Source organism: Palaemon carinicauda, chromosome 18 (assembly GCF_036898095.1).
Source record: "Palaemon carinicauda isolate YSFRI2023 chromosome 18, ASM3689809v2, whole genome shotgun sequence".
Taxonomy (NCBI): domain Eukaryota; kingdom Metazoa; phylum Arthropoda; class Malacostraca; order Decapoda; family Palaemonidae; genus Palaemon; species Palaemon carinicauda.
In genome coordinates this window covers 63628320-63652638 of record NC_090742.1, presented here as the reverse complement: position 1 = coordinate 63652638, position 24319 = coordinate 63628320, and the positions used below count along the sequence as shown (strand labels likewise).

Genomic DNA, 24319 nt, shown 5'->3' with positions numbered 1-24319 from the left:
ATGGATGGTTATTTCAGGTAGTTATCATGATAAGCTTTTTCAGCCTAATGTAGTCTTAATCTTGTTGAATAACAGTAATATTTCACAATTCTATAAATTTTTCTTACTTAAAATTAGGTCTTACACTTCTATGTGCTGATATTTTCTGTTTAACAAATTATTATATAACACGGAATATAATCTCCAGTCTCCTAAAATGTTATAATATTCTTCCTCCTCTTTCAGCCACCCTTCCACAAGTTTTCTTACCATCAGTGGTGGCAACAGAGAGAGAAAGCAGACGTCAGATCTGGGGCTTTGATGCCCTCTCACCAGATGTACGATCTGTTTCCTCAATCTCCTTCCCCATTAGACCCTCGCACAAAATTTCAAAGGTAAGTTTGTGATAATTAACCACATAGCTTTTTTTTAGATTCATGTATTATTGTACTTGATCTCATGAGATCAAAACAACTTTAACATTGGCTCATTATTCAGTATTTATTTTTAATGAATACCTGCTGTTCTTATGAAATAACAAAGATTATACTATTACTGTATATAGATATGAAACTTGAGGAACAGCATGGGAAAGAGACATCAAATAAATGTTCATCGTATGTTGTGTGTGTTGAGATATTCTGTTAGGATCTTGTACTGTCCTTCAGTATAAGAATACCATTTGATAACAAGAAATATTACAGAGTACGATATTGTATCATTGCCCTGGGACAATATAGCTTCACTGCAATTCATAGGTTGTGGAATGAGCAGTCTAATTAGACCCGTTTTTTTAAGTTTCCAACTTTAGCAATAACATCTTGGTATTTTTTTATATTCAATTTATCCTATTAATATTAGCTTATTGAAGTACATTTGTATAGATTACTGTAATACAAAATCTTTCTTCTTTATACCAGGTTTGTCAAAGACAGCATTTCTCAACTTGTGGCAACATAATTTCTTTAGCATGAAAGACAGGTATATTCTTAACACATCCTAAAGATGTGTTTACATGTTCATAAAAATATAGCAGAGCTATTTTACTTTACAGTACTCTGTAGACCTGAGTGCGGTCTCAAGTCTCCTGCAGAAAGCCTTTGCCGACCTTAAAGTGGATCCCAAAAACTACAATGTTCAACTTTCTGTTCCAAGAGTACTGAACCCCAATACCCAAGCAGAACTTCTCAGGGTTCTGTTTGACAAGTATGGTGTCAAGTCAGTCAACCTAACCCATCAATCTATTTTGGCCCTCTATGCATACAATGCTACTTCCGGTATTGTAGTTGATATTGGAGAAAGACTAGATATTGTGCCTGTTATTGATGGTAAGTAAGATTCACCAACTTGATCCAAAGGGCTCATCTCAGATATATGTCTGATAATAAACTTAGAAATGCAGTCGCGATTTTTTTTTATTGTGAAAAAAGCAACTAATCACATGCATGATAATCTTTTATTTATAATACAGTATTTGAAATTGCTTTTGACAAATTATCCAAACTAACATAATACAGTACTTTACACTTAGATGATATATATATCTATCTATCTATAAATTATATTAATTAATGTTTCCCTTATTAGGTTACATCGTAGATGGAGGAGTTTCTCGAGTTCCTTACGGAGGTTACAGAATCCTTGATCATCTTAGGCAGTTTTTGTATATGAGGAACATCTCGCTTATCAATGAAGTAGAAAGTTACATTATCAGATATGTAAGTATTGTTTAATTTACTGTACTTCAGTGATACTGCATTATGCTTATTTTTTAATTCTCAATTTGGTTTTCAGACAAATAATCCATTCTCAAGATGATACAAGCAAAACTAGTGAATATTTTCATTAATTATGATTAATAGAATTCTACTTGTAATTATATTTAGTTTCCCCTTATAGATTATAATAAAACAATCAAATATTCATTTCTTCTTCAGGTTTTGGAAAACATTTGTTATTGTGCTCACCATTATAACACAGAGAAGGCTCGCTGCACCAACAACCCAGACAATTATGAAAAAGGAGTCTCGCTGGCAGAGTATTTCCAGAAAGATTGTTCATTCGAGTAAGTTAAACTTAGTCAAGTGATGTTACTAGAATCAAGGACACGAATCCTCTTACTTTGGAAGAGAAAAATAGTACTAAACATTCTCAGCTATCTCTAAATTAAATAATTAAGGGATTCGAAAAAACACTGTGCCCAAAAAACTCAACTTGCTTGCAAGTCCAAAACAGAAGGATGTCCTAGAGGGCGTGCGTGGTAGGTGTCGTTTGGGTAGTTCAACTATGTTCTCTAGGGCCTGTCACGGCCCTCCCCATTGATGAAGGGATTATCTAAATGGAAGACAACCTGTGAATAGTGGTTTTTCGCACGCCTTTGTTTAATACACGACACCTACAAGGTGTTCGCACGAGGGTTATAACCTCTGCATTCCATGCTTTTATCTTTCTCTAGTATATTTGGAAGATTTATATTAGGAAAGGTATAAGGAAGGACCTTTCTCACCAGACGTCACAGGCCTCTTGCCAGAAATTATTAATAAGAATTTTAACCCAACCAAAGTATTAATTTCCGATTCAAAAGTATGGCCTTAATGGTTTCCTTCAAGTTGAAATTGGGATAAAAATTTTGAAACATGAATTTTTGTCAACCTTATGAATACCCAAAGAATTATTGCATAATTTCACAGGATCTAGAACTTGTGCTCAGATAAGCACAGGTGACTTGGATCTTAAAAATCATGTAGACAGTACAGTAGTTCAGTTCATTTACTTTACACAAGAAACATGTTTTATAGAATACTTTTGCTTTAAAAAAGAATCAGAACACTGTACAAAATTTTTACCCATTCTCATTTAGCCTTTCATGAAGATAACTCATACTACCAAAGTCTCAATTTCCGATTCAAAAAGATGGCCTTAATGGTTTCATTTAATTTGAAATTGGGATAAAAATGTTGAAACCTGAATTTGTGTTAACCTTATAAAACCCAAATATATTATTGCATCATTTCACTGGATCTAGAACTTGTGCTCAAATAAGCACAGGTGACTTGGATCTTAAAGTCATGTAGGCAGTACAGTAGTTCAGTTCATTTACTTACACAAGAACCACGTTTAATTGACTATTTTGTAAAAAAAAAAATAATATTGTACAAAATTTTGACCCATCCCCATTTAGCCTTTCATGAAGATAACTCATACTACTATTGGTAATGTTCTATTCCATTAGAAATGCATCCTTAATTACAAATTGTTAATTTCAATTGCTGTTGCTCCATCACTGGGACCCAAGTCTCTATATATCTGAAGTGTTGCTAAGTGAAGTAAACTTGCTTTAAAATTTTAGTAGTAACTTTTTAAAACTTTTGTTTCAGGTCTATATCCCTAGATTTTGGTCGTTTCCAAGCAACAGAAGGTCTCTTCAATCCTGATGCTTGGGGTCTTGATCATCCTGGTATTCACAAATTAGTACACAAAGCCATAATGGTAAGTACTGAGGTTGATTGTCATTGAACTTCAATCCTGTTTGGGGTACAGCTTTTAGCCCTTCACACCTTTCAGTCTTCTATTTAACCTCCATTCCTATTATTCCATCTTGTCCTCTTAACTTCTCTTTTAAATTATACTTCACGTTACAACGACTGCCAAGTTTCCCAATAGTTGTAACTTGGCACTGAATGTCTTCCTAGGCCTGTGTTAAGTCACATGGGCCAAAACTTTATAAATCAGATATATATTAACTCATTGAATGCCAAACAATCTGGGAACTTAGTATAGTAAGTTTGGGTTGAATCACAAAAAAAAGTATCATATCGTACTGTTTAGACATTTGAACATGTGTTTATACACATGAACATTACTTAGTGATTGACTAATTCATACAAATATTTAAAATTTCAGGAATGCAGCATGGACATACGCAAAGAGATGAGTCGCAGTATATTTTTGGCTGGTGGTGTAACCCAGCTTCCAGGACTTGTAGAGAGATTAACCACAGAAATTGATAATCTCACTCCTCCTGCTATTAGACCAAAGGTAAGATTTACTGGTTTCCTTCTTTGTTGGAGATTGTTATTTTACCATGCTAATATTCATGACATGGGATACTAATTATTGAGGTTCCTATTGCTTCTTAGATAAAAAGATGACTTATTGAGGTTCCTATTGCTTCTTAGATAAAAAGATGACTTATTGAGGTTCCTATTGCTTCTTAGATAAAAAGATGACTTATTGAGGTTCCTATTGCTTCTTAGATAAAAAGATGACTTATTGAGGTTCCTATTGCTTCTTAGATAAAAAGATGACTTACACAGTATATCATAATTATTTAGTAATGTTAGCATCTTTACATGCTTGAAAATCTCAAGTAAAATATATTTTCTAAACATACTTGGTGTCAAATTCAGGGTTAAAAATCACTACTGATAAAGCCTTTATTGTTTTATTGTCAGCAAAAATTATGAAAAATTAGTTGCTTGTAATATTTGAATACATTTAAAATGCAATTACTTTCAAGATACTTTTTTTTCTACAATAGTCATATTTTTTCATTTTCCAAAACTATGGTACACAAGTAAGACCTCTCATAACCTAACATTCAAAATCTAAAGTTCAAACAGATAATTGTTAACAAACAGGAGATATATATTATTATGAGATCTGCTCATACAGATTTTCAGCTCCAATTTACATGTTTATATCAGGAGAAGAATTAATGCAATTATGTACAACTTTGGCAAAATATCAGCTTGATAAAATCTCACGGATCCAGATTTGCAGATAGAAGGAAGCATATTTCATAACATAGATGCAAATCAGAAGCTTATAATTATCCTATTCTACCTTTGATTTGAATAAGGATTTGTAACCTGGTACAGATAGTGAACCAGTGGGTTCTGGTCTTAGCCTCAAACTCGGGAACAAAAGTACAGGAGACCTTCTTCCTCTCTGAATAACTTGCAACATACGAGATGTTATGAAGCTAACCAACTCAAAGGCTAGCAGGTAAACTGTCTTAAATGTCAGTTCCGTCTGAAGCTTGTCTTATATGCTCACATTGGGTTTGCCTAAGTGACTTGAGATTCATCCCAGGGTCCTTAAGCTAGTAGCTCCTCATGAATATAGACAGTTCCCATGAGGAGGAAAGGTCTATGTCCTTCAGTCTGAAGACCTGGACGAGCAATAGTCTTGTACTGCAGAGATTGAGAGGAGTGGAAGATGAGAAAATTGCTGAAGGGCTCCAACCTACTTCTCCTGGTAGACAGCTGTAGAGAACATTCGCCATTATTCAGACATCTGTGCAGTGCCTTGTTTAAAGCACTTCTCTCGGAGGAGATAAGACTAAACACATGAAGTGTGTGGGACGCTACCGAGTGATTGTACCTCTGAAGGTGGGGCTGACAGAGAAGACCGAGCCATCAGTGTAGCTCAGTCAGTACCTCGACAAGAAGCTTTAGCAGATCTGTATACCATTTGGTATGCAGCCACCTGGTAGACATTTAGGTCATCCTAAGACTCGATGTCATCAGTAACCTGGTGATTAATAAGGGAATCATCCAGATGGGAGTAAGAGCATACATGACTAGGTTTTCCTAGGAGGTGTTGAAATGCATCCTCCGTCCCCCAAAGAGAGTGGAATGGGGGAGCAGAACATGGTATTTTCTGTTCAGACATATCGGCATGTCATTAACAGGTGTTTCCCAGAGAGCAAAAGGCTTTTCAACCACACAAGAATGTAGGGACCCTCTTACTATACAACTACCCTTGGCGACTGAATGTTTACACTAGAATAAAACAAGCTGATATCTCAAGAGTTTTTCACAGCCCAGATGTGCACCTGCTTTGGTAACTTGCAAAGACTGTACGAAACAGTCCTTTGCCTGTTGACGTAAGCTATGATTACTGTAGTGTTGTTACTCATCAACACTATTGAGTGCCCTATCAAACTCTCTTGGAAAACTTGCAGTGCTAGAAACGTCGCTCACATTTCCAACTGGTTCATATGTGGGTGAGTGTGGGGACCACACATTTTCGGCAACTCTTCCATGGATGTGTAGGAGAGCGGAAGCATTTTTGGAGGTAGGGAGATGAGTGGAACTTCCCTTGCGTTTCTTTCTTGAACAGGAATGGGTGCACCACCTATGAGACTGCTAATGCAATCGTCTGATGGAATGACTCAATGCTGATGTGTATATCAGCATGTCCAGGTGTTTCGTGCTCTGTTTGGGCATGAGAGACTTTACTTTTCCCGAATTACCACATCTCAGATCGTAACAAAATAAAATTCTGAAACAACAGCCTCTTGAAGGAGGTGAGCAAGGCAGTGGTGCAGATACCAGAGACCAGAACAAACACAGGGGGAAGAGTGCACTGTCCAAAGCAAAGGGCTATGGAACTGGTACACTGTTCTAATAAATGGATGGACAAAGCAAAGGCACTTTCTAGGACTGAAGAAAATATTGTCTTTTAAGTCTACTGAAAGCCTGAAGTCTTCCTCTCCTGTGGTACTTGCCATCTCCATGATGAATGATTTTTGATAAACTCCCAGTCAACTTAATAGCTGGAAGAGTCATATGTAGAAACCCAGAAAACTGTCTTAATGACTTAAAGAGCATTGTTCACCTCTACCGCTAAGGCTAGAGCTTTCGGTGAATGAAGAGGGAGTAATCGGGACTGCCATCAAGAGTGCAAATGAGGGTAGGACAAAGATCTATGAAGGTAAGATGTTGTTGTCTGTCCTGAAGGACTAATACCACCCACTACTCTGCTCCTTGTCCCTGCCACACAGGCCAATGTCTTGATAGGCATCATCCCCTCACAGCAGCTAGAGGAGGGGAGGGACTACCAACATCCCTTTCCTCCCTCTACCACTCTTCCTAGACTGAAGAGAGGCTGGGCTCAAAGGGTGGAACACTGTCTGTACCTTTGTTGGAAGATGCAGAAGCTGGATGTCTTGACCAGGTTTTGGAGGCCATCTGAGCTAAGTGAACTCCAAAAGTTGTAGGCAGAGACAACTGCGCGATGGATAAGCGTTAGTCATGGTTAGCCTTCCTCCACTTCTCCATCATCACCTCTCCATTCCTCTGAGGAAAGAGAGGTGCTAGCATGCTTCATTGGATTCTTCCTCAATCCCTATGGTCCAACTTGCCTGGATAAATTTTAAACTATGACATCCTTCCTCTTCTGGACACTGTTGAACGCCCGTTGATTTGCTGACAGGTGTGGCATGAAGGTCACAGGATCAACTTGCCGTACAAAACTGATCACTGTCAAATCCTGAGTAGTGTTGACTACCAGACTAATTGTTGATTCAGGAAGTAACCAGAAGGCTGCCAGTGGAAGATGATTCCATAACAGCAGATTCTAGAGCACAAAAGATTGTGCACTCAAGTCTCTCAATCTTCAAGGCAGTCACTGGGATTGATTAGAAGAGATGGGTTTGTACCCTTAGGCGAGTGAAGGAGACAGGATCTTGCTAAACGGAAGAGAATTTCTCAGGAACTGAGATATAAAAATTTACTCTGTCCAAAACCTCGGGAGCAACATCGGACCTTGGCATTTCAAAGTAGTCTTGAAGATCCGTGAAGGGCAACTAAACGCCAATCAATGACTGGCAAACCGCCTTTCAAAGGATCCCAAGTAGCCTCTACTAGTTAATTGCATTCATGGATGAGTGCAAGGAGTCTAAGCCTTCACTGGCACTGAAACGAAGGCGAGCGCCCTTGAGGCGTTGAAACACAAAAGTCTCTATATAAACAGACAGTTCTATCCACCAAGAGTATACACAATCAAGACTGTAAACAGAACCAGGAATATATCCTAAAGAGATTGGAGGGGGAACAGAGCAATGATTAGATTTTAGTTCAGAAGTAGTGCTGCTTTTAACCCTTGCGCCCCAAAGAGACTGGCAAAGTAGACCTTATACATCACCCTCTGAAGAGCTTAATGGTGAGCAAAAGTATCAGCAAGCAAGCGCATTGGTTCGAAATACTGGTTGCTGTGTGGTGGAGAATCTTGCCATTGATTACTCTTTGCGATGGGACTGTTCGATGCTTTCAAGATCTGAAAGTTGCTGGTCATTAGTTCCTGTTCCCGCAACCGTTGCAAGTATTTCACAGTGCATGGACTGGCCATCCCATCCCGGGAAGGATCAGGTGGCACAGTAGGTGCATGAGCTCGTGGGAACGTCAAAGGTGACCCAGGGTTCACAAAAACGATCACGTGGGGACTTATGAAGATATCAGTCATGAGGAGACTATAAGGATCACAGTGCTGGCATGAGGGAATGACTCGATCGTGCTTACATGACGGAAGTTTTTGTGACTTGTAAAAGCAAGGGGATTTGTGGTACCTCCCACCTCACCACTAGCCAACTTATCTGTCCTTCAGAACTGAAGTATCCTTAGTGAGATAAATTGATCAGGTGGAGACGGAGAAGACACAGCGGGGTTGTCTTAAAATCCCTTGCACCAGCCAAAAACTAAAGAAGCTTTCATACCAGTGATACCCAAGGCAAGCCACAAGTTTCTCATTTCCAGGCTATGGTCATAGTCTCAACTTATGATTCGAGGATTGTCCCGAGATTATGACAACCTGTTGGGGTAGCTACCCCAATATATCCTGAAGAGATTGGAAGGGAGCTGATCAATGATTGGAGTCTAGTAGAAAAGTAGAGCTGCCTTTGGCCATAGCTCCCAAAAGACTGGCAAAGTACCTTGTACATTACTCTCTGAAAAGCTTAAAAGTATTAGATAGCATGCAAGCATGTTGTTCGAAATACTGCGATGGGGCACTTAGGTGCTCTTGCAACCAAGAGCTTTCATGGCTGCTTATTTGTTCTTGTTCTTAATTGCACAACCACTTAGGTATTTCACTGTGCATGGACTTGCCATGCAAGGAAGGATCAGGTAACATAGTAGGTGCTTTTTTTTCTTTCACGCTGGAGCTTATGGGAACGTCAACAGTGACCTGGGGTTCACAAAAACGATCACATGGCGACTGATCCTGAAGAGGTTAACCATGAGAAGACTAGGGATCAAATACCCAATTGCGCTGGCATGAGGGAATGCCTCAAATTGTGCTCACATGATGGAAGTTGCCTCAAATTGTGCTCACATGATGGAAGTTCTTGTCACTCAAGAAAGCAAGGATACTTTCCTATTTCTCCCATCTTCAGAACTCAAATCTCCTTAAGGAGAGAAACTGATCATGTACCTCGATAGTCTATAGGAATCAAGGTTTAACCCTTCACCTCAACCGAAGGTGTGTGTGTTTGCTCGGATCAGTACAAAACTGAGCACGGGTAGAGCAGCGTGAGCATTTGTACCGAGCCATTATCCCGGTGTGTGGGGGTTCTTGCTACTGCACCACCTTTTGCATGTGTAAGCACAGAGCTTGGTGGTCTTCCTTAACTTCTATAACAAAGGCAAGACAGAGGAAGAAGAGCGTGTGCACAGTGTCAAGGGGTTTTAGACGAACAGCAACAATCCTGCAGTGGGAGAAGCCACAAGGACATCAACAGCAGATGAGACCACATCAATCAGCACCTCCACAGGTGGAGACAGAGAATACACAGTGGGTAAAGCCTTAAAATCCCTTTCACCAGCCAAAAAATTCAGAAGCTCTATACCAACAGATCACCAGTGATGCCCAAGGCATGCCACAAGTTCCTCACTTCCAGGTTATGGTCATAGTCATTGGTTGGTACTGCGACTTGGGAAGTTCGAGAATTGTCCCCAAGATTATCACATTCTCTTGGGGTAGCTCTCCATGTCACAGTGACATCAAGATTTCGTTGATAATCACTAAAAGTTCTTATCTTTTAAAGAAAAAAAAATTTCAAGTCTGGTGATTCATATTTCGTTGAATTAATGTAAATGATTTTTTTTAACATTTGATCAAGAAATACAACCAATATGTAGCTTACCTCCCTTTCCCTGCAGGTACAGTACAAGTAAAGAATATATTCATTTCTAGATGAAGACATTCTTAATTTACATCCTCACATGTAATGCAGCCACTATTTCTGTAAAATATTAGCACATGAAAATATATGGAATCACTGTAAATCTATTTAGTGTAACAAAATTAAACCTGAATGCATTGACATCTGACAACTTTTACAGAAAATTGCATTGACATCTGACAACTTTTACAGAAAATTGGAGCTTTAAAGAAAATAAAACTACCATAACTAGATACAATACGGGGAAAATGTATCATAAACAATTTTATGAAAGTAAATATTTGTCATATATCTTTCTCTTCACTAATATAGAATACTGTACATTAAATTTAGATTATTAAGAAGTTAAGTTTTTAGTGTGTACATCTTTCAATTTATTATTGTTATTCAAGAGTATTTATTGTGCTGTATGAAGAGAAAAATTATTTGAGCATGGATAGTTGTCTACATTTTTACGAGCTACTCCCAAGTCTAAATTTATTTCATTTGGATTGAATGAGGTCTTTTACTTCCTGTCAACTAATAAATTTTCCCTTCTACTTTGTAGGTTCATGCTTCTCCCTATCGTTACCACGCTGCTTACATTGGAGCTTGTGTCCTAGCCGAATCCCCAGCCTTCACCCAATCTAGAATTACCAGAGAAGATTGGAACAAGCACGGCAATGCGGCACTCAAGAAATGGTCGCTCTGAACACTATGAACGCCCAAGTCTTCGGCTAGAACTAATCTAATGTGGAACTGGCATCTTCACTGGGATTTTTCTACAGTCCTTCGGAGGGCCGCCACGCAGCACTTTCCAAGTGACTTCACTCCTGTATTGCTAATACCGTTGTATATGAGAATCATGTGTATTGTGTGAAAGCTATACTCATGCACAAAATTTGTTTTCTAGTTGCCTCACTTGATCACTGTATGTACAGAATTTTAACACTAAAATGCCAAGTCATTTAAGCTAAAATGTAAAAATCATTCCTAGTATAATTAAGTAATATACAGTATATATATATATTATACATTGTTATATTTTCAACTAGAAATACTTTTAAAATCAACAGATTAAGTCCGATAACCATGTGTAAATTGTGGCTAATGGTAGTTAGTTTTAATAGCAGTTCTCAACTTTTGGTGTACAGATCACCAAATACTTTGAATTTTGCTAAAGTATATATACTTTTTAAACCTTTAATGTTTCTAGAGACCCAATACTGTTAGGAAATAGTTTCAAACCCTCTTGACGAGATAAACATCGAAAAAATAACAATGCATCCAGTGTTTTCTAAATACTGTACTAAACCTACTATAAATGAGCAGGAGAATTTATATAGATTATTGTAATATATGCTTATTTCTCCAAAGAGTGTATAATTTGTAAATACAAATCCTCGCTAAAGGGAAAGGTTAACTTATTTTCATTATGTAAAATACAATCACACGTTGTTTACTTATCTCAAATATATTTGTATATGAGAACATTATTTTATCTCATCCCTAACAATATTTTATATCATCCATAACAATAATACATCATTGTTCAACGACAACCTCGGCATATTTAAGACCGCAAAAATATTTGTACAATGAATTTGTACAGCATACTTAAAAATAAACTTCGTTTTTTAACAAATTAGCTACCAGCCAAATTAAAAAAATACTGTACCTAATTTTTCTAAAGAGCATCACTTTTTACATACCCGTGTATGGGTAAAATAACTGCTCAATAAAATATTTATGCAAGCTGCCCGTTTAAATAGTATTGCCATCATAAACTACTGTACCAGGAAAACTAGATTAGTTTTTACACCTTAAAACTAACCAAAATTCCTAAAAAAATAAATTGTTTACAAATTTAAGACTACTTTGTAACATAGCTCAACAACTAATAATATCAGTGATCCCAACTTTTAAAACTACCTGCAGTTTACACTTGGTCAACAAAATTCTGTATATCAAATTATAAAATATTCCTTTCAATTAATATTTGAGGTTCCTTATTAATTTTGCATAGTCAAAATTCGTTGTATTATCTATTTAACTAGGATCCTGTTTTCTAATATTTTTAACACCAATTAACACATTTAACAGTTAGCAGAACATTGACTTAGAAAAATATGTTTCACAACATTCAACATAACATACCTGTATGATACAGAAAGACCGCAAGTTATATCACAGGCTTACGACAAAGAATTAAAAAAGCAACTAAATCATGACGATTATCAACAATTGTGTACATATAATATACCTTGATTACGATGTGCTAGGTGGATGGACGTTTTCCGGGAACAATATCACAGATGACGTCTGGAATTTTTAACGTATCTTCGCCTATTGCCACAAATTTTCTTTCATCACTAGGAATGGGAAGTCAACATTGGATCAAAGTCTCACAGACATCAAAAGTATTTTAATGAGAAAAGAAAGATTAAATAACCCAAACTGGAACCTTATAATTCATCTTTGATGGTTTTCCTCCCAGCATTAGGATCATTCTTCCAGTATTTGTAAGCTAAAAGTGCTACATTCTTCGCTCCAATAACTTCCATCTCCATTGCACTACCCGCCCATTCAATAGCATTTAAATGATACATACCGGGAGTTAGGGCAAATCTAGCCATTTCCTGATCCTGGTCATAATGCGGGTATGCTAGCCAGTCGATGACATGCGTAGAATTTCGCTCTTTAAAGAAAATATCCAACTGTTGCTCAGGTAATGGATTGGGCGAAAATATCTTCCAAACATCAGGTAAGTCTTCATAGCAGTCCTTTAGGTCAACTGGATGCTGTTTTCCAAAGGAATTGAAGATCAATCTAGGATTGGTAACTAAAATCTCATCAAGGGGATCATCATCAGTAAATCTCAGTGTTTCTGGGACCAACTTACCTTCCACCATCGTACACACAACTCTTTCATAGTGTCCTGGAAAATTCAGTTCTTCAGTGAAGTTCGTAAACTTGATATTGCTCTTATCTGTAGTGAGTGGGGTAGCAATAATAACAATGTCGTAATCTTGCGACCGAGAAAACTCTTCATCCACTTGGGGTACGGCTGCAGAGTTCCCCTCCACAAAAAGTCGTTTAAAAGGCATTTCAGTATCCACAGAAGTTACCTGTAAGACATATCAAAATGATAAAACTTTTTCAAGGCCATTACAGAATTTCTACAGCAGTATTTAAATGAACATGATACAGAATATTGTTACACAATTAAAACTAGTCTGAATTATTTTAATAATGCAGATTAAACTAGTGTTTCTTATTCATAAGTTTGTAACAGGACATTATATATGTTACATTGTAAAATTTATCTTAAGTTAGTTTCAAATAAACAAATGTCACACTACATGACAAAGAAATAACAAATGCAGTAGCTTATGTTACTTTCTTATTTTTACTCAAATTTTCATAACAAAATACTGTACTAAAACTCATGGGCACATACAGTATATGTCAAATAAACAAAGGCCTCTTTTACAAAACATAAAACTGCATTCTAATTTTTTAAATCAGAAATCTACAAGAATATTTACATAAAAGGGATTTTGACGTAGGAAAAATCTATTTTTGGGTGAGATAGCCATGTCGTCATGATGGAAGTTCCTTCTGGCAACTTCTACAGTATAATATTTCTGCGATTGATATTACAAGAGAATCTCCATCAGGTATCACGGGGTTACAACCCCCGGAAACGACTATCCGAAGATATCGTGTATAATCAGGGACGTATCCTAAGATAACCAAGATAACCACAGATATCTGCACCCCAAACAGACCTTACCCAGTCTAATTCACTAAGGAGAAGGATAAATAAGGAGCCGTTATACATCCTATCACCTTCGAGTGCCCTATACGTTCCTGTTTCCTATTCCTTCGAATGCAGCTGATGGCTACAAGAATATTTACATAAAATATACAACTGGATACCAAACTATTCTACTCAACAAACCAATCTGAACATTCAGTCAATCCCAAGCAAGTGTGATGCCTGTTTACAACCAGTTTCAGAATAACTTTAAAAAATGTGCTTATTTTCATACTTGCCTTTCACCTTTTTCTTTCTCTTACAATAGTATCACAACCCCTAGTGTTGTATTGCCCCTATATTATTACTATTACTATTTGCTGAGCCACAACCCAAATTGGAAAAGCAGGATGCTGTAAGCCCATAGGCTTTAACAGGAAAACTAACCCAGTGGAAGGAAATAAGGATATAAACTGGCAGGGAAGTAACGAACAATATAAAATATTCTAAGAACAGTAACCACTTTAAATCATATCTTTCACATATAAACTATAAAAACTTAAAAAAAAAAAAAAAAAAAAAAAAAAAAAACCAGAAGAGAAATAAGAAAAAGTGTACCAAAGTGTATCTTCCGGCAAGAAAATTCTACCACAAGAAAGTGGAAAACCATGGTAGGCACTACCCAAGGCTGGAGAACAATGGTTTGATTTTGGAGTGTCAATCTCCTAGAAGAGCTGCTTACCAGAGCTAGGCTCTCTTTTAACTTTACCAAAAGGAAAGTAGCCACTGAACAATCATGGTGCAGTAATTAATCTCTTCAATGAAATATGTTATTTTGATAATAAAATAAATTTTTGAATATACTTACCCGGTGATTATATAGCTGCAACTCTGTTGCTCGACAGACAACTCTACGGTAAAAACTCGCCAGCGATCGCTACACAGGTTGCGGGTGTGCCCAACAGCGCCATCTGTCGTCCAGATACCCAGTACTCAATGTAAACAAAGACTCAATTTTCTCCTCGTCCCACTGCGTCTCTATTGGGGAGGAAGGGAGGGTCATTTAATTTATAATCACCGGGTAAGTATATTCAAAAATTTATTTTATTATCAAAATAACATTTTTCAATATTTAACTTAGCCGGTGATTATATAAGCTGATTCACACCCAGGGGGGTGGGTAGAGACCAGCAATATATGTTTACACTTTTATGAGCTAAGAGTTTTTATTTCATTTTAGAAGTTATCAAAATAACAAAAACAAAATAAATAGGTACCTGGTAAGGAAGTCGACTTGAACAATTACTCTGCCTTTTAAGTACGTCTTCCTTACGGAGCCTCGCGATCCTCTTAGGATGCTGATCGACCCCTAGGATCTGAAGTATCAAGGGTTGCAACCCATACAACAGGACCTCATCAAAACCCCTAATCTAGGCGCTCTCAAGAAATGACTTTGACCACCCGCCAAATCAACCAGGATGCGAAAGGCTTCTTAGCCTTCCGGACAACCCATAAAAAACAACATTTCAAGAGACAGATTAAAAGGATAAGGAATTAGGGAATTGTAGTGGTTGAGCCCTCACCCACTACTGCACTCGCTGCTACGAATGGTCCCAGTGTGTAGCAGTTCTTGTAAAGAGACTGGACATCTTTCAAGTAAAATGACGCGAACACTGACTTGCTTCTCCAATAGGTTGCGTCCATTATACTTTGCAGAGATCTATTTTGCTTAAAGGCCACGGAAGTTGTTACAGCTCTAACTTCGTGCATCTTCACCTTAAGCAAAGTTCGGTCTTCCTCACTCAGATGTGAATGAGCTTCTCGTATTAACAATCTGATAAAGTCTGACCAAGCATTCTTTGACATAGGCAAGGATGGTTTCTTAACTGAACACCATAAAGCTTCAGATTGGCCTTGTAAAGGTTTAGTACGCTTTAAATAGAACTTAAGAGCTCTAACAGGGCATAAGACTCTTTCTAGTTCACTGCCTACGATCTCCGATAAGCTGGGGATATCGAAAGATTTAGGCCAAGGCCGAGAAGGCAGCTCATTTTTGGCTAGAAAACCAAGTTGTAGCGAACAAGTGGCTTTTTCTGACGAAAATCCGATGTTCCTGCTGAAGGCATGAATCTCACTGACTCTTTTAGCCGAGGCTAAGCATACCAGGAAAAGAGTCTTAAGAGTGAGATCTTTCAGGGAGGCTGATTGTAACGGCTCCAACCTGTCTGACATGAAGAATCTTAGTACCACGTCTAAATTCCATCCAGGGGTAGCCAAACGACGCTCCTTGGTGGTCTCAAAAGACTTAAGGAGGTCTTGCAGATCTTTATGTTTGGAAAGATCTAAGCCTCTATGCCGGAAGACCGATGCCAACATGCTTCTGTAGCCCTTGATAGTGGGAGCTGAAAGAGATCGTCCTTTTCTCAGGTATAAGAGAAAAACAGCTATTTGAGCTACAGAGGTACTGGTCGAGGATACAGAAACTGACTTGCACCAGTCTCGGAAGACTTCCCACTTCGATTGGTAGACTCTAATGGAAGACGCTCTCCTTGCTCTAGCAATCGCACTGGCTGCTTCCTTCGAAAAACCTCTAGCTCTCGAGAGTCTTTCGATAGTCTGAAGGCAGTCAGACGAAGAGCGTGGAGGCTTTGGAGTACCTTCTTTACGTGTGGCTGACGTAGAAGGTCTACCCTTAGAGGAAGACTACTGGGAACGTCTACTAACCATCGAAGTATCTCGGTGAACCATTCTCTCGCGGGCCAGAGGGAAGCAACTAACGTCAACCTTGTCCCTTCGTGAGAGGCGAACTTCTGCAGTACCTTGTTGACAATCTTGAACGGTGGGAATGCGTAGAGATCCAGATGTGACCAATCTAGGAGGAAAGCATCTATATGTATTGCTGCTGGGTCCGGGACTGGAGAGCAATAGATTGGAAGCCTCTTGGTCAGCGAGGTTGCAAAGAGATCTATGGATGGTTTTACCCCAAGTGGCCCAAAGTCTCTTGCACACATCCGTGTGGAGGGTCCATTCGGTTGGAATTACTTGCCCTTTCCGACTGAGACAATCTGCTATGACGTTCAAGTCGCCTTGGATGAACCTCGTTACTAGGGAGATGTCTTGACCTTTTGACCAGATGAGCAGGTCCCTGCGATCTCGTACAACGTCAGTGAGTGGGTACCTCCTTGTTTGGAGATGTACGCCAAGGCCGTGGTGATGTCCGAGTTAACTTCCACCACTTTGCCTCGAAGGAGAGACTTGAAGCTTTTCAAGGCCAGATGTACTGCCAACAGCTCCTTGCAGTTGATATGCATGCTCCTCTGACTCGAGTTCCACAGTCCTGAGCATTCCCGACCGTCTAGTGTCGCGCCCCAGCCCACGTCCGACGCGTCCGAGAAGAGAACGTGGTTGGGAGTCTGAACAGCCAGGGGAAGACCCTCTCTTAGGTTGATATTGTCCTTCCACCAAGTCAGACAAGACTTTATCTTTTCGGAAACCGGGATCGAGACCGCTTCTAGCGTCTTGTCCTTTTTCCAGTGAAAAGCTAGATGGTATTGAAGAGGACGGAGGTGTAGTCTTCCTAGTGACACAAAATGTTCCACGGATGACAGCGTCCCTACCAGACTCATCCACAGCCTGACTGAGCAGCGTTCCTTCTTCAGCATCTTCTGGATGGATAGCAGGGCTTGATCTATTCTGGGGGCTGATCGTCTTGTTGTTCAGCAACGTCCTCATCAGAGGGTTCCTCATCCGAAAACTGATGAGGAAACGGCAACGGAGTGGGCAACGTCTGGCTCGCTGAGTCCGGTCGCACTGGTGCATGCGTGACAGAGCCGGACACAACATCATGGAACTGCTGCACAGTCTGTGAACTATCAACAACCATGGGTGCGCGAGAAAGCACAGCGTCAACCCGAGACTGTCTAGACCGTCTGGGTTGTGCAGTCAACACCCTCCGGGTTGCTGAGGTTGACGCACTGCGTCAAAACAAGTCACCTCTGCTGGTTGTTGAACGTCCTGAACGTCAACAACCACCTCCGAGCGTCGCTTAACGTCAACGTGCGGCTGGCAACCCACACTGGGTCGCATCGGTGGAGGAACCACCTCAACTGGCAGACGCGAGTAGGTTACCTCAGCGTCAACAGGGCGCACAACCGACCGGTTGGAAGGTTGTTGGCCAGAAGGTTCGGTAGCAACCTTCTCCGCATTAAAGTCCTCTATCAAGGACGCAAGCTTGGACTGCATGTCTTGCAGCAAAGCCCATTTAGGGTCTACGGGAGCAGGTGCGGCAACAGACGGGGTTAGCGACTGAGGAGGTACCGCTTACCATCCCTGAAAGCCTTGTTATGCATGACATAATTGTACAGCAAAACTTCAAAGGCTCGAAAACAGCTGTGAGGTTGACCTGTAAAAAACTTGGAGCGTCTCCTGGCCAGGCGCCAGGGAGAGTCTACCAGAATTGAGAAGTCTATCTGGGCAGAGGCATGAACTCCCAAGCCGAGAACTTCTCTCGTGTCATATCAGACTCTCGCTCTATAAACCAGTTTAAAAGAAGGGAAAGCAAAGGCTGTATCCCCCAAACTCCTCCTGGTGAAAAACCAGTCATCTAGTAAACGTAAAGCTCTCTAGGAGAGCGAGAGAGCACTAGCTTAAAAACAACGGCTTCGAAGTAGCTAGGCCTAGTGTAAGCTCTGACGTTTAGGCGAACGAGGAGCAGCAGTTACAAAAAGATCCGGACAAAGATCCTTAAAAAAATCATCATGATTTAATTAAAGTCCATAGGGGGCTAAGCAGCTTAGGCACCTCTCCATCTGACAGAGTCCTCAAGGGAATATCAGTAGGAGGGGGAACAGCAACTTCCTCATCTACAGGAACCTTGTCCGATAAAAACTGAGTCTCAAGCAAGGGAGAGACCTACCGTGGTGGCAATGCTTTACAAGCAGAGTCCACACTCACTGGTGCATTAGTAGCGGACCAGAACGCAACGTCATGTAACTGCTTGACAGTATGTGAACTGTCAACAACTGAACTGTCAACCACAACAGGTGCGTGAGGACGCACAGCGTCCACTCGAGACTGCTCTGACTGCCTAGACTGAGCAGTCAAAACAACTCTAGAATGCGGAGGTTGACGCACAACGTCAAAACAAGTCAACTCCGATGTTAGTGAACGTCTTGAACGTCAACAGGAGCATCAGCAAGTGGCCTAGCGTCCAAATGCGGCTGAAAAACCACACGAGACCGCATCGAGTGTGGTTCTCAACAACCTGACTGACGTGACTAAGTTACGCCAACGTCAACAGTAAGCACAAAGGAACGTTAGGTTGGCTGAAAGCCAGGATATCGATGAGATAAACGGCTAGACTCAACGGACTAATCGGCAGAATAGTCTTCCATAAGGGAGGCAAGCATATACTGCATGTCTTGCCATACAACCCATTAAGGATCAACGGAAATGGTTGTGGTAAGAGACGAGGTTAACGTCTGTGACCGCAACACTTTGCCAACAAAAAAAGACTCTCGGAGTCTGTGTTACGCTTTTGTAAGGCGGCGAGCAGTTATCCGATGACTGCATAGGGTCAGAGCTGTCCTAATGGTTGTAATCAGGACGCTGGACCTGTCCTGAAAGGACTGACTTTCGCTTAAGGGCTTCGAAACCTTGTGACAGGTTTCTTATGCGAAAAGCCTTCGGATGACGAGGAGAAACAACGTCTCTCTCGTCTTATGGTAGGGGAGATCTTGGTAAGATACACCCGATACCATAGAGGGAAAACGTCTGTTCGTTGATCAAGGCCTCTCGAACCCATAAGTCGTTTGACATTACTTCTCCCCTGGGCTTGGGAGCATGCAAGAGGTCCCAGACTAGGTGAACGACAGGCACGAACAGACGAACCCTCGGACGCAACACTGTAACACTTTGCGCATATCACTTTATCACTTCGATTTTCTGTTTTGCACTTATTTCACTGAAATCGAAACTTTTACTGATTTCTACCTGAAACATGCAATTCTACCCTTCATTAAAAGGTAGTAATTGCGAAATCAGTCGTAAAATGCAAGCTCATTAATACCAGCAAAAAACAGAAAACATATTTTAAGATAAAAAAAATCAGTGGCTGGGAAAGAGACTAAACACTAGTTCATATAACTACGTTTTCAATCTCTCACCGCACATAGCCTGGGGACGAGAATAAAAAACTAAAAAAGTTTTATCCTTCCTCCCCGTACAGCGACTAGGGACGAGAGTAACTCGAGAACAACGTTACCCGCTTGAACGGAACGTTTTCTCTCTTCTCTCTCCCTCCGTCTCTATCTCTCTCTCTCTCTTTCTCTCTTGATTTCGCACCTAAGAGAAGAGCCCAAGTATATTTCGTCAAAAAAACATGTTATTTGACTAAAGGAAAAAACTGAAAGGTTTTTCAAATAAAAAGTTCCTTTAAAATAGAATTTAAAACATTTAAGCTAAGAAAGAATGAACAAAACGTCAGAATCGATTTACTCTTACTGCAAAGTGAAACCGTGATACACTCTCTCTCTATCGTAACGATAGAGCGCATGTTGAATGTCCTGAACGTCAACAACTGCGTAGCATAAATAAACTAAACGTTAGTTCATCTTTGAAAACAGTACGAAGACTATCAAAGAAATTCTTTCATAAAATATTACATTTAAAAAGTTTTAAATCCTTAGCTCTTTAAAAGCTAATTACGATATAAAGGGCTCAACGTTGATTAACTTCGGTTTCCAAGTTGTTTATAATAAATGGAAAGTTAATCGAAGAGGCCTAAGAAAGGCGGAGAGATATAAAATATATTGAGGAAAATCTATAACGTGATAAGATAATTACTAAAAGCCTAAACACACTTCTGTCTAAGGGAAGGGTCGGCCATTTAAAAGTGAAAGAAAGTCCATACTCTCTTTGTCACCATAATTAAATCTATCCAAAACGAGTTCAAGATTTAAGATGAAGATAAAACACCTGCATAGCGAAAGCTCAAAACTAGAATAAAGTACTTCACCAATTAGTTGTGAAAAAACTCCAGTTTAGCAACAGCGAGTAAGTACGTCTTGTCGATAGCTCGACAGAGAGAAAATTGAGTCTTTGTTTACATTGAGTACTGGGTATCTGGACGACAGATGGCGCTGTTGGGCACACCCACAACCTGTGTAGCGATCGCTGGCGAGTTTTTACCGTAGAGTTGTCTGTCGAGCAACAGAGTTGCAGCTATATAATCACCGGCTAAGTTAAATATTGAAAAATAATTTTTTTGTTATTCATTGTATTATGAAGTGTTTGAGGACGGAAGAGAATGTGGAAAGAATAGGCCATACTATTTGGTGTAGGAAATATATTGATTAAACTCAATACCCAATCTAAACACTTAAACAACTAATTCGAGAGTTTTAACACCAATTACAAGAAACCTTATCCACCGAAAGCTAGAAAGGTTTACGTGATACAGCACCAATCCATTTAAGATAAAATAAATAATAAATATCCATTTAGACCTATTAACCACTACAAATTTAAAGGCACAATAAAATTCATGCTATAGCATTATCTGCAGCTACCACAGGACTCAAATTCCAATAAATTAAAAGAAAACTAGGCTTCCCTTTTGGTGAAAACTAATATGGTTAGTCCCCGAGATGCTGCTAAAACTTCAAAAAATATAATCCTACAGGAAATTAACAAAGTAGTCGCACTTCAATCTTATGAATCCGAATCTTCAAGTTCCTCACCTGACTGAAATTAAATTTTCTGTGAGTTTTGGTTACTAAATGCTTACATACATACATATACCAAGGCACTTCCCCCAATTTTTGGGGGTAGCCGACATCAACAAATTAAATAAAAACAAAAAAGGGGACCTCTACTCTCTACGTTCCTCCCAGCCTAACAAGGGACTCAACCGAGTTCAGCTGGTACTGCTAGGGTGCCACAGCCCAACCTCCCCCATTATCCACCACAGTGGATCCTGTATCTACATCCTGTGAGACATCGACTAAACACTTAATAAGATCTTATTAAGGACATGGCATTCTTGGAAAGAAGATACCCTGGGCACCTTAATCCTATAAAACAGTTTACGAACCTTTTCTCTAATGCAGTAAGCCACGTCGAAGCAAAATTTTACCAGCCAATTCATACCAAGAAACCTATCCTTCAATATATAATCTACCTTTCTCCCTAATGAGGGAAGGAGAAATAAAAAATTGTCAGCCTTTTCACCTGAAATAAATTTTTAACCAAAAAGCTATGCAATAGACACAAAACCATTTTATCAACACCAAAAACCATATTCTTAAAAGAGCTTGTAGCTCACTAAATACACTTAGCAAAAGCCAACGCCAACAGAAAAACAGTCTTAGTCATAAGAACTATAAAGAAGAGCCCCTCCAAAAGGATTAAAACTTGGATTCTTTAAATATTGCAACATGACATCCTAATTCAAATAAATAGATGACAACCAGAGGTTTCCCAATAGTAAATGAACTGAATACATATGCAAAAATACCCAGAGGATAAATTCAGTCCAAGATATCACTGGATAGTATTAATATCCAGGCCAAGATATCAGAGAACGGTACTATGTATGGAGCTAAATGGCTAGTTAACTCTCCTAGAACAGGATATGATAAAACAACATTATCCAAAAGAAATTTTTAGTCCTTGAAACGTTATTGGACCTACAGTACATCAATCAAAATACTTTGCCACTGTTCTTGATACAAATTATTAGGGAATACCAAAGATAAATCATCAAGAGGGACAAGAAAACCATTTTTTCTCTGAAAATTTGTTGGACAGTTTCCAGCCAACTAGATGAAGTAGGTGGATTCTTGGGTGAAAGACCTTTGAAGCCTGTTATCTGAGAAGATTGCTCTTGCAAGGCAACCTCTTCAGTCAATTCTACATGTAAGACCCCACACATTGGTAAACCACTTTCTTCGAGGCCAAACTAAGAAATTCTGATAATAAAATTAATTATTTCTAGAATTAATGTTCAAAATGCTTTTCTCTCAAAGCTTGGTTATACCTACATTTACCCTAGAACTAAAACTTTGTCTTTTCCTTTCAATAAGCTTAAACCTCTAGTAAAGTGTCGAGACAATTTGGTGGTTAATGGCAATAGCCTTGGCTTGGTACACCACAGATCCTTCATCTTTTCAGTCTCAAAGTCGAAACCAAATCACTATCCTCTTGACACTGCTAGTCAGTAAGGAGGAGGGGGCATGCAGCCTATTTGATCAGACAAGTATTGAGATAATAAATTTTATCCTCAAAATATGTTTATTTCTATGAAACTCCCATGATGTTCATAATTCTGACTCCCACATTCTGATGGAGGCGAGTCAGCACCTGAGGCTCTCCTCGTACTCTAGTAACACGGTAACTAATCTTCACTAACAAATCAGCCTATTTCCCTGCATAAACATAGGTAGAGGGATTATTCCTCTCAAATTCATCCAAGTCAATAGAACTTTTGCTTGAGATGTCTTAGTGGCCAAACTTATATTAGACCAATCCTCAAAGCTATCCACAATATTATGCAATTGTTCAGCTTCAGCCGAGGCTTTAAAAGATTTATTTAATATTCACAGGAGCCATAAAATGTGCGATACCATTAACGTATGTATAAATCAGTTGATCATCAACACTTACTTCTGCAAGCGAAGGGACATTAGAATTCAGGCTCCCAGCTTGGTCTTCTATCTCAGAATTCGATGGTTGTAAAAGGTGGCCGGATTGCTGAAAGGCGAGGCTTTCGCAATAAAACAACATGAAGTAATTTGCTAGAGGAAGGCTAGTGATGAGGTTATTGACACTATATAATGTACTGTGTACCTTCAGAAATCTTATTCACACTAGAACCACTAGTCAAAACCTAATGAGTCTGGCTAGGGTTTGGATCAAGCAGGTTGGGCTAGTATCACTGCCTTTGTCCAAAGGCACATCAGCCTTCTCAGATTGGCTGAATACAGTAAAGTTGGTAAAAGCTTATGAAGCTAACTATTGCACTACGAATCCCCCAAGAATTCAGGACTGTTACATTTTCAGACAGAGCAATGTTCAGATTAGGTAAGGAATAAGCTACTGCCAGTAACAGCTTTCTTTTTCTCAAATACATGAAAAAGACACACAGTATAAATATGCAATGATATAATAAATAGTTCTAGTTGGATATTAACTTAGTTTTAAGTTAGGTGAATTGAGCTTTATAAATTCACAAACTAACTTGAGAGCACATCTCAAAATCGAACGGGAAGAGGCATTAGTTTATTTTCCTGCCTCTAGAGACATCAATTTATCCACTTTGTAAAAGTAAGGAAATTGTGGTGTATAGTATACCAGTAAGTCATTTTAAGAGCACTACAGTAGCAGATAAACATGATACTGAAGAACAAATAGCAACAGAACTTACATGAGGTAATTTCTTAAGGAACATTCTGAGAGGAGTTTCTGTAAAACCAGAAATGGGTATAAATCATCCATCTCTCCATCTCCCAAATCAGTATTCAATGCGCCTTCAAAATCCTGTTCTCTCGATACATTTTCACTTCAAAACTCCAATTTTCTATTTGTAAACTACTAAAGGTACTCTCCTGCGCATATACTAATTATAAGAGTTGATG

At 39.2% G+C, this 24319-nt stretch overlaps 2 protein-coding genes across 5 annotated transcripts in view; one reads left to right on the top strand and one right to left on the bottom strand.

Annotated features, from left to right (window-relative positions):
• Positions 1–11416, top strand: part of LOC137657857 (uncharacterized) — a 30012-nt gene extending 18596 nt beyond the window's left edge. Inside the window, 7 exon segments of the mRNA XM_068392455.1 lie at positions 226–374; positions 1034–1307; positions 1567–1697; positions 1917–2044; positions 3357–3468; positions 3883–4017; positions 10494–11416. Coding sequence (XP_068248556.1) covers positions 226–374; positions 1034–1307; positions 1567–1697; positions 1917–2044; positions 3357–3468; positions 3883–4017; positions 10494–10637 — 1073 coding nt within the window. The 3' untranslated portion in view covers positions 10638–11416.
• LOC137657858 (prenylcysteine oxidase 1-like) overlaps positions 11398–24319 on the bottom strand; it is a 60639-nt gene continuing 47717 nt past the window's right edge. For all 4 annotated transcript variants that reach the window (XM_068392458.1, XM_068392457.1, XM_068392456.1 and 1 more), the window contains exon 6: positions 11398–13053. In XM_068392458.1, the coding sequence (XP_068248559.1) occupies positions 12391–13053 (663 nt within the window). In that variant the 3' untranslated portion in view covers positions 11398–12390. The remainder of the gene's footprint in view (positions 13054–24319) is intronic.